Source organism: Thamnophis elegans, chromosome 2, assembly GCF_009769535.1.
Source record: "Thamnophis elegans isolate rThaEle1 chromosome 2, rThaEle1.pri, whole genome shotgun sequence".
In the NCBI taxonomy this organism is placed as follows: domain Eukaryota; kingdom Metazoa; phylum Chordata; class Lepidosauria; order Squamata; family Colubridae; genus Thamnophis; species Thamnophis elegans.
In genome coordinates, this window is record NC_045542.1 from 171,005,559 (window position 1) to 171,018,514 (window position 12,956).

General features: G+C 52.5%; 3 protein-coding genes across 8 annotated transcripts in view; 1 reads left to right on the forward strand and 2 right to left on the reverse strand.

The window, feature by feature from the left end:
* The window catches only part of LOC116503374 (major histocompatibility complex class I-related gene protein-like), a 556,717-nt gene that overhangs the window by 270,667 nt on the left and 273,094 nt on the right, over window positions 1-12,956 (forward strand). The window lies entirely within an intron of this gene.
* The window catches only part of LOC116503392 (H-2 class I histocompatibility antigen, Q9 alpha chain-like), a 76,273-nt gene that overhangs the window by 32,013 nt on the left and 31,304 nt on the right, over window positions 1-12,956 (reverse strand). Inside the window, exons 1-4 of one of the 4 annotated variants that reach the window (XM_032209789.1) lie at window positions 12,427-12,575; window positions 8,704-8,982; window positions 1,985-2,260; window positions 687-1,157 (exon numbers count right to left, since the gene is read on the reverse strand). In XM_032209789.1, the coding sequence (XP_032065680.1) occupies window positions 775-1,157; window positions 1,985-2,260; window positions 8,704-8,982; window positions 12,427-12,496 (1,008 nt within the window). In that variant the 5' untranslated portion in view covers window positions 12,497-12,575 and the 3' untranslated portion in view covers window positions 687-774. Of the gene's footprint in view, window positions 1-99; window positions 199-686; window positions 1,158-1,984; window positions 2,261-8,703; window positions 8,983-12,426; window positions 12,576-12,956 lie in introns of those variants that run through there. The other 3 variants (XM_032209790.1, XM_032209788.1, XM_032209787.1) reach the window with 3 other exon arrangements.
* The window catches only part of LOC116503386 (H-2 class I histocompatibility antigen, Q9 alpha chain-like), a 504,076-nt gene that overhangs the window by 3,848 nt on the left and 487,272 nt on the right, over window positions 1-12,956 (reverse strand). The window lies entirely within an intron of this gene.

A 12,956-nucleotide genomic window follows, 5' to 3' on the forward strand; every position in this document is an offset into this window, starting at 1 on the left:
GAAGGAAGCCCAGAAGAAGCTCCCCAAAGGGAGAGACTTGGGGGGGGGGAATCTCCCCATCTTCCTTCCATCACCCCCCTCCCCAAAAAATATACTTACTGAAGAATACCAGGATCCCAGCAATCGCACACGCCAGGACAAGAGCAGCCACAACGCAGCCGATGATGAGCCCCAGGTTGGATTTTGAATTGGTTGGTTCTGAATGGGGAGAAAGAGCAGATCATGGAAGGAGAAGCCCAAACAATCTTCCCAACCAGGGAAGAGACCTAAAGAAGTGAAAGCTGGAAATACCCCAAATTCAAAACTCCATGGGCTCATTTTTGGGTCCTTCTCAAAGTAACATGAAGGCGCCTTGCTATCCGTTGTTAGAGGACGTGTCCTCAGGATGCTGCCGCCTTCTCACACCAGCCCAGCATTAAGGCAACTGAATTCATCTTTGGCTTTTCCACTCAAAAACAGCCCTTTGCCACCTTCTGACTCATAGCAGCTTCCAAAACAAAAACTTCTCCAACACAATAAAACAAACATTTGTTATTCTTTTTATAGGCTGCCCCAATAAGTCATGATTCTGAGTGGAATTGGGCAGATCTGCATACTTTTTTCTTCAGTTTCAGTGTTTGCATTTTATTAGTGGAAGTAAAATAGGGAATTTCATCAGGATCGGCCAAGTATTGGAATGGGATTCTGTCCTATCCATCACCTGAAGTCAGTTCTACGGTCTGGTCCCTGCAGCTTCTCCAGCCTCAAACACTGGAAGGACCAATGGATGAAAGCTCAGCTATGCTCACATCTGGACACAGCTGGGGTCAGATTTCTCTCCCACCACCCTCCAGCCTGCCAGAGAGCCCAGCCTTCCCCTCCCTGCAGCCTCTCACTCTTCAGGGCCACGTCCAAAGGCTCCTGCAGGCCGTCGTGCTCCACGTGGCACCGATAGCGGCTCCTCTCTTTGGGGTCGATCCGGATGCTGAGCCAGTAGTGGTAGGTCCCATCCGCGTTGGGGGCCACAGACCCATGGAAGGTCTCTTCCAGCCATACCTCCCCATCCCTCCTCCAGGAGGCATCGATGTCCCTGGGGTAGAAGCCTTCCACGCGGCAGGTGTGTGTCTCCATCCCATCTGCCACCTCCTTCCTGCTGCTCACCATCACATTTGGGGTCTCTGCAGAAATGGCACCCCCAGAATTAACTCTGCGCCCCTCCAGAGACTGGAAGGTGGATGGGAAACTTGGAGGGGCAGGAAAATCTCCCCCCACTTAGTTTTAACCCAAAGATTCACATTCCACACTTGCAGCCTCTCCAAGAGTTTTAGGAAATTATCCAGATCTGGAAAAGGCTCAACCAGAAGAACTCCTGATTTTGAGTCCTTCCCAGGGAAGCCAATTGAGGCTCCAAGGAAATTCCTCTCTGGCTGCTTTGAACTCTGAGTCATCTTGGACTGCTCCCTTCAGGGGAGGGAAAGTGGAGATGGTCTTTTAAGTTCCCTTTCAAGACAACAACCACACAGAAGATTCCCCCTACTTTTTGCCTCCTCTTCTGCTCCCTTGAATCTGAGGCTGCTCCAGGCCTCTTTCCAAGGGACACAACCCCAATTTTAAGAGGAAGGGAGATCAAAGGGAATCTCACAGGGATCTATAGGGAAAAGAGATTTTGTCTCTGAAAGTGTGGGGGGGCAGAGAGAGGTTGATGCCAATAGAAGAGAGAGAGGGTCCTCCCCAGGCAGGAGGGGCTGTGGGCAATCATTAGTGGGGGGGGATTTCTCCCATTGATCCTATTCTCATCCAGCTGATCCTGGAGGGATGAAGGATCCCAAGGGGGAGAGGTAGACCTAGGGGTGAGGAGGGGTCTACATGCAAGAGGGGCTGGAAGAGGAGGAGGGGGATTCCCACCAGAGCAAACAGGCTAAAGACCAGGGACCCAAAGGGGCTGAATGTGTACAAGAGATCCAGCCATAAAGGAGGAAAGTCCAGCCTAGATCCAGATGCTCACCTGTCCTCTGCAGTGTCTCATTCCCATAGGACAGGTACTTCTCCAGCCACTCAATGCAGATTTCCTCCAGGTAGGACTTGAAGTACTGATTTTGTGGTGAAAGAGCATCCCATTTCCTCTGGGTGATCTGGGCCTGGGGGACGGGAGCCACCCAGGTGAGGGTCTCCTTGTCAAAGGTGATGAAGGTCCTCCCTTCGTAGCCATACTGCCAAAATCCTCCTTTCCTCCCGTCTCCTCGGAGCTCACAGCCAAGCATCTGCTGCCATGTGTGAAGGCCTGAAAGACAGACAGGAGGATGGTTTGGGGAGTCCTGAAGATAGACAGAGACCCCCCCTCCCTGCAGGGACTTTGACACAGGCACTGACACCCCCATTTCCTCCCAAGCATCCAAGGGAAAAAAGTCCCCATCAGTAATTGCCCTTTTCCCTTCCCTCGACCAGCATCCCTGCATTTCCCCCCCAGGATGGAGCCCCTGAATCTCCCCAGGAAAAGGGAATCTGGAAAAGGGAGGAGAGGATCCCAAGGGAGATTGAGAAAAGAAGGAGTCGCAAAGAAACGGAAGGACGGAGACCCTTCCATCTTTCCTTCTGCCATTCCTACACAGGGGAGACTCTTGTGGGGGGCGGGGGGGAGGAAGGGATCCCAGAGAGGGAACAGTTGCCTGAACCTGCAGCTGCAAAGAGGGAATGAGAATCTTGTGCCTCAAAGAGGATCTGGTCGATCTGGAAAATGCTTGCAGGGATCCCTGTGACCATAAATCATGCTCTGTGTTCACAAATAGCACCAAGTCACAAGGGCTGGTTCCCACTTTGGGCTAACCAGAAGCAAACCATGGTTTAGTGCAATGTGGGAATGAAGTCTTGAAAGGCCCCAAAGGAATATTTCCTTCAGCAACCATCAGACTTTCTCCACTATGGTTAGCCCCTTGACTCCCCCTGTTACAGCTGCTGCCCAGATCCACCTTGTCCCCCATCCTCCCCTCCTTTGGACGATATTGGCCTCCTTAGCGGAGCTCCCATTAAGGTGCTACCCTCCTCAGGAGAGGTGGAAGGCACCTTTGGACTATTACGAACTGCGCAACTTTTTTCTATATTTCTTTTAATCGGTATGTTGAGTGCATGGGATTGTTTGGGATGATATGAATGATCTCACTTTTTATTACTATATAGTTGTATTGGTGTTTTTAACTTTTTAGTGAGGACTGTTTGTGTGAGAGCTTGGGTATGAGTGATTCGGAGGACCTGGCGGGGTATGCGGGGGCCACCGGGGTGGTTGGGGGGACTATATCCACGGGAGAGGGTCGGAGCATTGCGGTCATAACAGGGAGAGGCAGATATGGCGGGGACTTTAGGGCAGGCCATCATCGGGGAAGGAGGGCTCGCTGTGTTATAGAGATCCCTCCTTCCGGCCCTAGGAGTCCCACTCCAAAGTCAGATGGCGCGAGTACTCAGGACCCTGGTCTCAGGCTGCTGTCGCTAAATGCCAGGTCTGTCGTTCATAAGGCCCCCCTCATCCGGGACTTGATAACTGATGAGGGCGCAGACCTGGCATGTATTACTGAGACATGGCTGGGCATGGAGGGAGGAGTCCCCCTCGTTGAGATGTGCGTTGAGATACACCAGCCGAGAGCCCAGGGAAGGGGTGGCGGTGTGGCTATTGTAGTCCGGGAGTCTTTAGTACCTCGTAGGATCCCTGCTCCGGAGCTTGTCGGGTGTGAGTCCCTGCTGGTGAAGCTGGACCTCAAGGGTCAAGTGGGTCTGCTGCTTACGTACCTGCCTCCCAACTGCGTTGCAGCAGCCCTCCCCTCGCTCCTCGAGTCAGTAGCCGAGCTAGCAGTTGAGTTCCCTAGACTTATAGTTCTGGGGGACTTCAACTTGCCTTCGCTCGGTGAACACTGATGGAGCGCAGGAGTTCATGGCTTCCATGACAGCCATGGGCTTGACTCAAGTAATTCGAGGCCCAACTCATTCAGCGGGTCACACGCTCGACCTCGTATTCCTCTCGGAGCAGTGGAGTTACGATCTTGGTCTGAGGGGTAATGAGATCATACCCCTGTCGTGGTCAGACCACTACCTACTGAGGCTAGACTTCCGGAGGCCAAACCCCCACCGTAGGGAGGAGGAACCGATCAGCTGGTTCCGCCCCAAGCGACTGATGGATCCTGCTAGGTTCCAGACGGAGCTTGGGGTTATTCCTGATACCCTCGCCCACAGTTCGGCGGAGACTCTCGTCGCTGCCTGGCACTCGGCAGCTTCGGAGTCTCTAGACCGGATTGCGCCGCTACGGCCCCTCCGGGTCAGCGGCCCCCGGAGACCTCCTTGGTTTACTGAGGAACTCCGGGAGGTAAAGCGCCGGAGGAGACGCCTAGAACACTCGTGGAGGTCCGATAGGTCCGAGTCGAAATGGGCACTTTTAACAGCATGCACCAAGGAGTACATTCGGACTTTAAGAACAGCAAAAAGAACATATATTGCTTCCTTGGTAGCGTCCGCCGAGTCCCGCCCAGCCACCCTGTTTAGGATAACCCGCTCCCTCCTAAATAGGAGGGAGACGGGGGACTCCCTACAGGGTAAGGCTGAGGAGTATGTCCAGTTCTTCGCGGACAAAGTTGCCCGGTTTCGAGCGGACCTGGACTCCACCCCAGTAGATCCAGCCGAGACACAAGGAGAAGACTTGGCAAACCATCTCTGGGTTGAGTTTCAGGAAGTTGCCTCCGGGGATGTGGACAAGGCTATGCGAGCTGTGAGTGCCTCCACCTGCATACTGGACCCGTGTCCCTCCTGGCTGGTTGCCAACAGCAGTGAGGTGACACGAGGCTGGATCCAGGCGGTTGTTACCGCCTCTCTTCGGGAGGGGTACTTTCCCACCGCGCTCAAGACAGCGGTGGTAAGACCCCTCCTGAAGAAACCGTCCTTGGATCCAGCTGTTCTTAATAACTATCGTCCAGTCTCCAACCTCCCCTTTGTAGGGAAGGTTGTTGAGAAGGTGGTGGCTCTCCAGCTTCAGCGTACCTTGGAGGAAGCTAACTATCTTGACCCCTTCCAGTCTGGCTTCAGACCCGGTTACAGCACAGAAACCGCTTTGGTCGCATTGACCGATGATCTCTGGAGAGCTAGGGATGGAGGCCATGCTTCCATCCTAGTTCTCCTGGACCTCTCAGCGGCTTTCGATACCATCGACCATGGTATCCTTCTGCGACGACTGCGGGAGATAGGGGTGGGCGGCACTGTTTTGCAGTGGTTCTCCTCCTATCTCTCGGACAGGTCGCAGTCGGTGTTGGTGGGGGGGCAGAGATCGTCCCTGAGGCCCCTAACTTATGGGGTGCCGCAGGGGTCGGTCCTATCCCCCCTACTATTTAACATTTACATGAAACCGCTGGGCGAGATCATCCGAAGGCACGGGATAAAATACCACCAATATGCGGACGATACACAGTTGTATCTGTCCGCCCCGTGCCAACTCAATGAAGCGGTGGACGTGATGAACCGGGGTCTAGAAGCCGTTAAAGACTGGATGAGAGCAAACAAGCTGATACTCAACCCAGACAAGACCGAGTGGCTGTTGTGTTTCCCTCCCAAAAATTTGACCAACATACCATCACTCAGGCTGGGGGGACAAAACTTATACCCCTCAGAAAGGGCCCGCAACTTGGGAGTCCTCCTGGACCCACAGCTGACTTTTGATCACCATCTCTCAGCTGTGACCAGGGGGGCATTTGCCCAGGTTCGCCTGGTGCGCCAGTTGCGGCCCTACCTGAATCGGGAGGCCCTCACAACAGTCACTCGAGCCCTTGTGATCTCCAGGCTGGAATACTGTAATGTGCTCTACATGGGGCTGCCCTTGAAGAGCATCCGGAGACTTCAGCTAGTCCAGAATGCGGCCGCGCGAGTGATTGTGGGCGCACCACGGTTCGCCCACATAACACCGATCCTCCGTGAGCTGCACTGGCTACCTGTCGATCTCCGAGTGCACTTCAAGGTTCTACTCACCACCTATAAAGCGCTCCATGGTAGTGGATCTGGCTATTTGAGAGACCGCCTTCTGCCAATTACCTCCCTGCGTCCCATCAGATCGCATAGAGTTGGCCTCCTCCGTATTCCATCCGCCAGTCAGTGCCGACTGGCGACTACTCGGAGGAGAGCCTTCTCTGTTGCGGCTCCGACACTATGGAACAATCTCCCCGTGGAGATTCGTACCCTCACCACCGTCCGGGCCTTCCGCACAGCCCTCAAGAACTGGCTAGCCCGTCAGGCCTGGGGATAAGTTTTACTTTTGCCCCTCCCGAATGTTGAGTGAATGTTGAGTTTTACTATTTAATTTACTTTTGTGCACATTTCTTTTTGTATTGTCTGACACTCCCTTCCCTTTTTGACTGTAAGCCGCCCTGAGTCCCCTCAGGGAAAAGGGCGGCCTATAAAAAACAGCAGCAAGTGGCCCAGTCTGATCTGGAGACCCAAAGGGTTATTGACCTTTGAAATGAAGTTTGAAGCTTACAGGCTCTGGAAGGCCCTGGAGAAGATATTTCGACTTCAAGTGAAGAGATTCTTGGATTTAGAAGAAAACCAAAAGGAAATCCTGAATTGCTTCTACTCCTGTGTGGGCTTGAGAGGGAGGAAGGACGCCAGGAACCCTGGAATCTAAGGGAAAACCACCTGGAAGTAGAGTTGAACTAAACTGACCAGTCCTCTCCTTTCCTCTCCACACCCAGGAATGACAGGTGGGGGGATCCTTTCTCTGCATCTTCTGCTCAGCCAGAGAACTTCCCTTTGGAGGAAGAGGAAGATCCTTGGGAGATCCAGTCTGATCCTTCCCTCGAGAGGAGATTCCCTGATCTCCCCAAGGGAAAAATAGTCCTTGATTTCTGTCCAAGAAGAATCTCCTGCCATTCACAGGAAAGCACTAAATATTTGGCTGCAGTTTTCAACTTCTGAGAACAAATTCTGTCATTTCAGAAGCATCAAAAGCTAAGACAGAAATTGTCTTCTTTCCCTTGAAGATGAAATGTGTTATCTCAGGTTTGGCACAGAATTGAATATTTGTGCAGCACAAAAAAAGCACAGGGATCACATTGAAAAGGCAAGTTTTGTTTTTGATGTAAGAACACTATTAATGCATCTCTACAGGTCTCCGCATGAAAGAATTCTGGCCCATCTCTGAGCCTGGATGTTCAGGGGGTTTCCTGACATCTGAAAAATAGTTCAAGGGATCCTCCAGGGTCAAAAGCTTCAGAAAGGAGGCTTTAGAGAGGCTAAAATATATTTATGTTTATAACTGCTGTGAAGTTATAAACCTTCCTCTCTCTTCTTTCCTTATGTTACTTTCCATTAGTTTTTATCTTTTTGTTGAAAAGTTTTAGTAAAAATCAGATAGGAAATTGAAAAGGCTGACAGGACATCAGGGATCATTAAAACAGTATTGAAAACACAGGAGAGGCAAATGTCACACAGCCTCTCCATGAATCAAGGCAGAGCAACCACATCTGGAGTATTGGGAGCAGTTGTGGTCCAAAGGCCTCCGAAAGGAGAGGAGGGAGCCGGGGAAGGTCCAGAGGAGGCGACCCAGGTGATGGGAGGGGGGAAGCAGCCTCCCTTGGAGGGAAGGTTGGGACCTTGGGGGCTCTTTAGCCTGGAAAGGAGGCTCCCCTCCCCTCCGGCCGCTCTCCTTCCTCCTTCCTCCACCAGGGGGAGCCCTCTGGGCCCAGCTCTGATCCCCTGGGAGGCCAGCAGGGGGCCTGGAGGGATCTGGGGGGATCCTGGGGGATCAGGGGCAGGACTGGCAGAGCTCTTGGGAGGAAAGGAGGGGAAATGGGGGATGTTTGTGGAGAAGGTTTTCGGAGCCTTTAGCTATACACACATTTCCTTCCATCCCATTTCCTAAATGAGGCTCCTTGGAGGTGAATCTTCTCCCCCCAAAGGTGGCAGAAGAAGGGGGGCTATGCTGAAGAAAGAGCCTCCCCCATCCAGGGCAGCCCCTCCAAGAGGGCAGGGCAGGAGTTCAGCCTGAGGGACCAAGGAGGGGAAGCCAGGAAGGCTCTGAGGGACTCAGGAAGGGCCCCAAATGGAGGCTTCTTCCTCTCCTCTCTTTCCCCCTCAAGACCATCGGGAGGATCCTGGACCTCTGATCCCCCCTCCAAGAGCCCCCACCCCATTTGGGCCCCCCGGCCTCTCCTTCCAACTGGAGGATGAGGAGAAGCTCCTGGCGTTTGGGCCTCCCTCATTGCCCCCAAAAAGGGGGAGAAGGAAAGGGATCTAGTCTCCCCAGGTGGATCTGCACCAGATCCCTCATTTCTCTGGGGTGGAAACAGAGAGAAGGAGGAGGATCTGCTTCCCCCAGGATCTCCTTAGGATCCACCTGCCCTTTTTTCAGGGAGGGGAGAGGCCTGTGATCCCCTTCCTCCCCCACAGCAGGAGATCCACCCAGGACCCTCCAACTGTCATGGGAGGAGGGGAGATTTCGGTCTCTTTTAACCTCAGTTTATATCAACATCCAGAAAGAGAAATTGAGAAATTTAAACACGTTTCCATTAACTGCAATTATCGTCAGCAATGGAGACAAGGACAATCTTATATTGATTAAAGAAAAGAATAAACAGATATTAAAAAGTCTTTTCAAAAGGTGTGGAAGGAGCCTTTCCCTTTGAAGGGACCCCCCTTTCTCCCCCCTCTGGTTCCTGGGGAGGGGATTATGGGGCCGGAGGAGCCACCAGACCCATCACTCACCTTCGCTCTGATTGTAGCGATGCCTCAGAGTCTCCAGGTCTACTCTGAACCCCTCCTCAACGCCACGTTCTCTCTGTGTCTCTCTGTCCCAGTACTGGGGATTGTCCTTCCCCACCTTCTCCATCCAGGAGACTCGAGGCTGCATCTTCTGGCTGTGGCTGTCGTAGTGAACGAAGACCTGATCATCCACGTACCCCAGAGTGACAAAGTGGGGCTGCTCCCCCTGACTGGGGTCCGAGATGGAGGTGGAGAAATACTTCATGGAGTGGGAGGAGGCGCCTGGAAGGGAGCCAGAAGACAAGAGTTAGGGGGCTTCAGTCAAGGACCCAGATCCCATGGAGGCTCCCATCTGAGGCTCTGCGGAGGAAGAAGGGAGAAGAAGAAGAAGAAGAGAGCTGGGGGGAGGAGGAGGAAGGGGAAAAGGAAGGGGGAGATGGAGGGAGAGGAGGCAGGAGGGGGAATGAGTGACTGAGAGGGAAAGAAGAAGCTTCTGGGGGGCCTGAAGGGTTGGAGGGCAGGGAAAGTGTGGGGTGAGAGAGGAGGGGAAGATCGGGTCCCCCAAACTTCACCTGCCCCAATTGTGTCCTCCCCTCTTCCAGCAAGGCCTCCCTCAAACCCCCTTCTGGATTGCTGAGTCTCTGCCCCAAGGAGGCTGCAGTGACCCCGCGGGTAAAAGAGGGGATTCCACCCCCAGAAGCTCAAAAGCAGCAGGAAACCCCAACTTTCCATTGACATCACTGGGGGCCAAAGTGGCTGGTGAAAAGCTGCAGACGTTATAAAATGGGGGAGGGGGAATCTGGGTGAGACCAGAGGCCAATGTGAACCCTCACCCTAACCTCAATATGGGGAGGCAAAGAGGGCAGAGAAGGGAGCAGCAATGAAGCCACGGAGCCTCCCAAATCTTCCTCCTGTCCCTCTCCCACCGCCCTGGAAAATCCCCCTCCCCTCCCAGAGTTCAGCCATCTGAGCAGGAATCGGCCTTGAACCCAGGACTCCGAGGGGCTCCCCCTCCTTCCACAGGGAATCTCACTGGGATTATCCCAAGATTTCTCCATCTCAGCCACCCAGTTAGGGCCCCAGAACCATCATTCCCGGAGGCTTTTCCTCTGAATCTCCCCCTTCACTTTCCCCAGAAGCTGCTCTGACCCTCGTCCTCCTCTGGGGCTCATCCTGCACTTTGCCAGCCCAAAGAAAGGCAGAAATGCCCCTCAGCCTCCTCGGGAGGGGATTGGGATCCTGCTCTCCAACCCTTCACAGGATCAGAGACTCTCAACGTAAAGGCCTCAATCAGAGTTTCTCAGACTCAGCCATTTGGACTTCAATTCCCAGAATTCCCCTCATTCCCAGAAATCCATGGACCTCTCCACCCTGCCCCCCCCCTGTCCCCACTGGGGCTGCTTGAGTTCCTGCTGAGACCAACCATGGGGGGTGGGGGTGGGGGCTCAGCTGGGAAGAGACTCTAAGGCTGCCCACTGAACAGAAAAACAACAACTTCTAACCAGGTTACAGGAATAAAAAGAAAATAAAATGAATAAAATGCAGCTGGGAAATCTGTTAAACTGGAAAATCCCCAAGGCCCCTTTTTGGTCTCCATTCTGAAAGCTCTTCAGAGGAGAAATTCTTTCACCAAAGATTTTAAAGATCATTTTCGGGATCCTTCATGGGACTTATTTGGGCAGAACCTGGGTCTCCATGGAAAAGGGCAGGACCTCCAAAGCCCAAAGAAATAAACACAGGGAGTCCTCGGCTTATGACCATCATTGAGCCCACATTTTTTGTTGCTAAGTGAGATATTTGTTACGTGAGGTTTGCTCCATTTTACAAATTTTCTTGCCACAGTTGTTAAATGAATCCTTGCAGTTGTTAAATTAATAACCTGGTTGTTAAGTGAATCTGGCTTCTCCATTAACTTTGTTTGTCAGAACGTTGCAAAAGGGGGTCACGTGATATGGGGAGACTGCAACCGTCATAAATACGAATCAGTTGCCAAGCATCCAAATCTCAGTCATGTGACAATGAGGACGCTAAACTGGTCATAAGTGTGAAAAATTGTCATTCTCTCACTATTTTCAATGACATTGCAACTTTGAACAGTCAGTAAATGAACTGTTTTAAGTAGAGGACTGCCTGTAGTCCCACTGCCCATTCCCTCCAGTATGGCCTCCCAGTCCTTCCCAGTCCAAGGCAAAGGCCTGGGTGGCCCAGTGGTTAGAATGCAGCATTGCAGGCTAATTCCACCCACAGAATTCGATCCTGACTGGCTCAAAATCGATTCATGCTTCCGTCCTTCCAAGGTCAGTAAAATGAGGACCCAGATTGTTGGGGACAAGATGCTGACTCTGTAAACTTCTTAAAGCTTAAATTCTGGGTCAATTGTGACTTCAACTCCCAGAATTCCGCTCTTCCCAGAAGCCCATGGGGCCTCCCCTCCCTGCCCCCACCCCCACTGAGGTTTCTTGGGGGTCCCTGCTGAGACCAATCATGTTGGGGGGGCTCAGCTGGGATCCTCTCCCTAAATTCAGCCTCTGTGTGGAGGATCCTGTCACCTTTAAACCCTCTGGGGAATCCAAGATAAACATACAAAAGGATTTCAGTTTCTGACATGCAAAGTCCTGATCGAGGAACATCAAAGGTTTTTAGCGGGGGAGGGGGGGGGAGAAAACCAGGAAGGAGGAATCTTTCCCCCCCCCCCTGTGTTTCCAAAGTTTTATTTTCTTTCAAAACAAACATTTCATCATTCCTTAATCTGTGAGACATCGGAGTACAATTTTTTGTGTATCAAAATAGTTCTAGTTTACCACCAAATTCTTGTCTATCCTAATGTATACCCCTCCCTCCCTCCACCCTCCACCCCAACCCCCCTCCTCCTTCCCCCCCCCACTTCCCAGAACCCGTATACGGTATGGATTTTTAACAAACACAGTCTAAAATCTATTGAGAAAAAAGAAATAAAGAAATTAATGACATCTCTACATTGATCTTAGCTTCTTCCTGCTGAGCTAACTTTAAACAATTTAAATCATTTCTGATCTTAAGCATAGGCTAACTGGAATTTCTTAGTCCCGTATTTATTTTGTATATAGTCAATCCATTTTTTCCAGTCTCGTTTATATCTCTCATTTGAGATATATCATTTGATTTCCCAGGAAGGAGGAATCTTTAGGAAGATTATTATCCAGACTCTCATCCTGCTGCATTCACAGGACAATCTGAGCCCGGATCGCTCCACTGCAGCAGCCTCTGCCAAGACACGGAACCGATTCCAGAAACAAGCCGGATCCTCCCAGCACCAGAAGCCCCCAAGAGCCACGAATCCCAGCTAAAGGCAGGGAAGAGGACCCAGGCGGAGGGGTTGGGCGAAGGCAGCCAGGAGGTTTGTGAACTGACCTGATCACCTGCAAACGCCGCTTTCCCACAATCTCCGCTTTGGGGGAGGGAAAGGACTGAGCTTGGGGGCGCCCAGATAGACTTGACTGAGATCTGGAGGGGCCGCCCTTGTCCTGCTCCCAGAGGGGCTCTCCTGGGGAAGTGGGGGGGGGGGAGGCAGCAGAGTCCCATCCAGGCTTTGGGACCTAATCTCAAAATGGCCAAAGTGGGGAGGGGGAGCGGACTAGAAAGAGGACCGAAGCAGGACTCTATTTCTGGGAATAAACTCTTCGGGGGAAGAGAGAGAAAAAGTCCCTGGAAGAAAAAGGGGCTGAAAAAGGCCCCAAAGAGACTCACCAACGGAACTCTCCCATTGGGCGATCGCCAGCAGCACCAGGAGCCAGAGGGGCGCAAAGCTCACGGCCATCTTACCCGCGATCCTCAACCAGCCTCCCTGCTCTCGAAGTTGCAGGGAAATGGAGACTCACTCCGACGATCAACAACGCAACAATCCAGAGGAAGCCGGCGATTGGCCAAGCTCAACCAATTGAAAAAATGTACCCTCAAGTCGTCATTGTTGCTAGGCAGACGTCCAGGCGCAACCGGCCAGAGAGGAGGGAAAGGAAAAGCGAAAGTTCCACCAGGAAATCCCCTTCCAGGCATTCCGCCTCTTGGGGGGAGGGGCGGAACTGGGGGGAGGGGAAAAGCGGGAGCCTTTTCTGGGCCTGGGGGGAGGGGAGACCCCGCACAGCCCCTCGCAGTGGGAGATCAGGTGGAGACGCCAAAAAAGACAGCGAAGTCTTGGGCTGCATCAACAGAGGGAGAAGATCAAGAGAAGCCGAGAAATGATCCTTCCGGTTTATCCTGCAGAGGTGAGGCCACCCTTG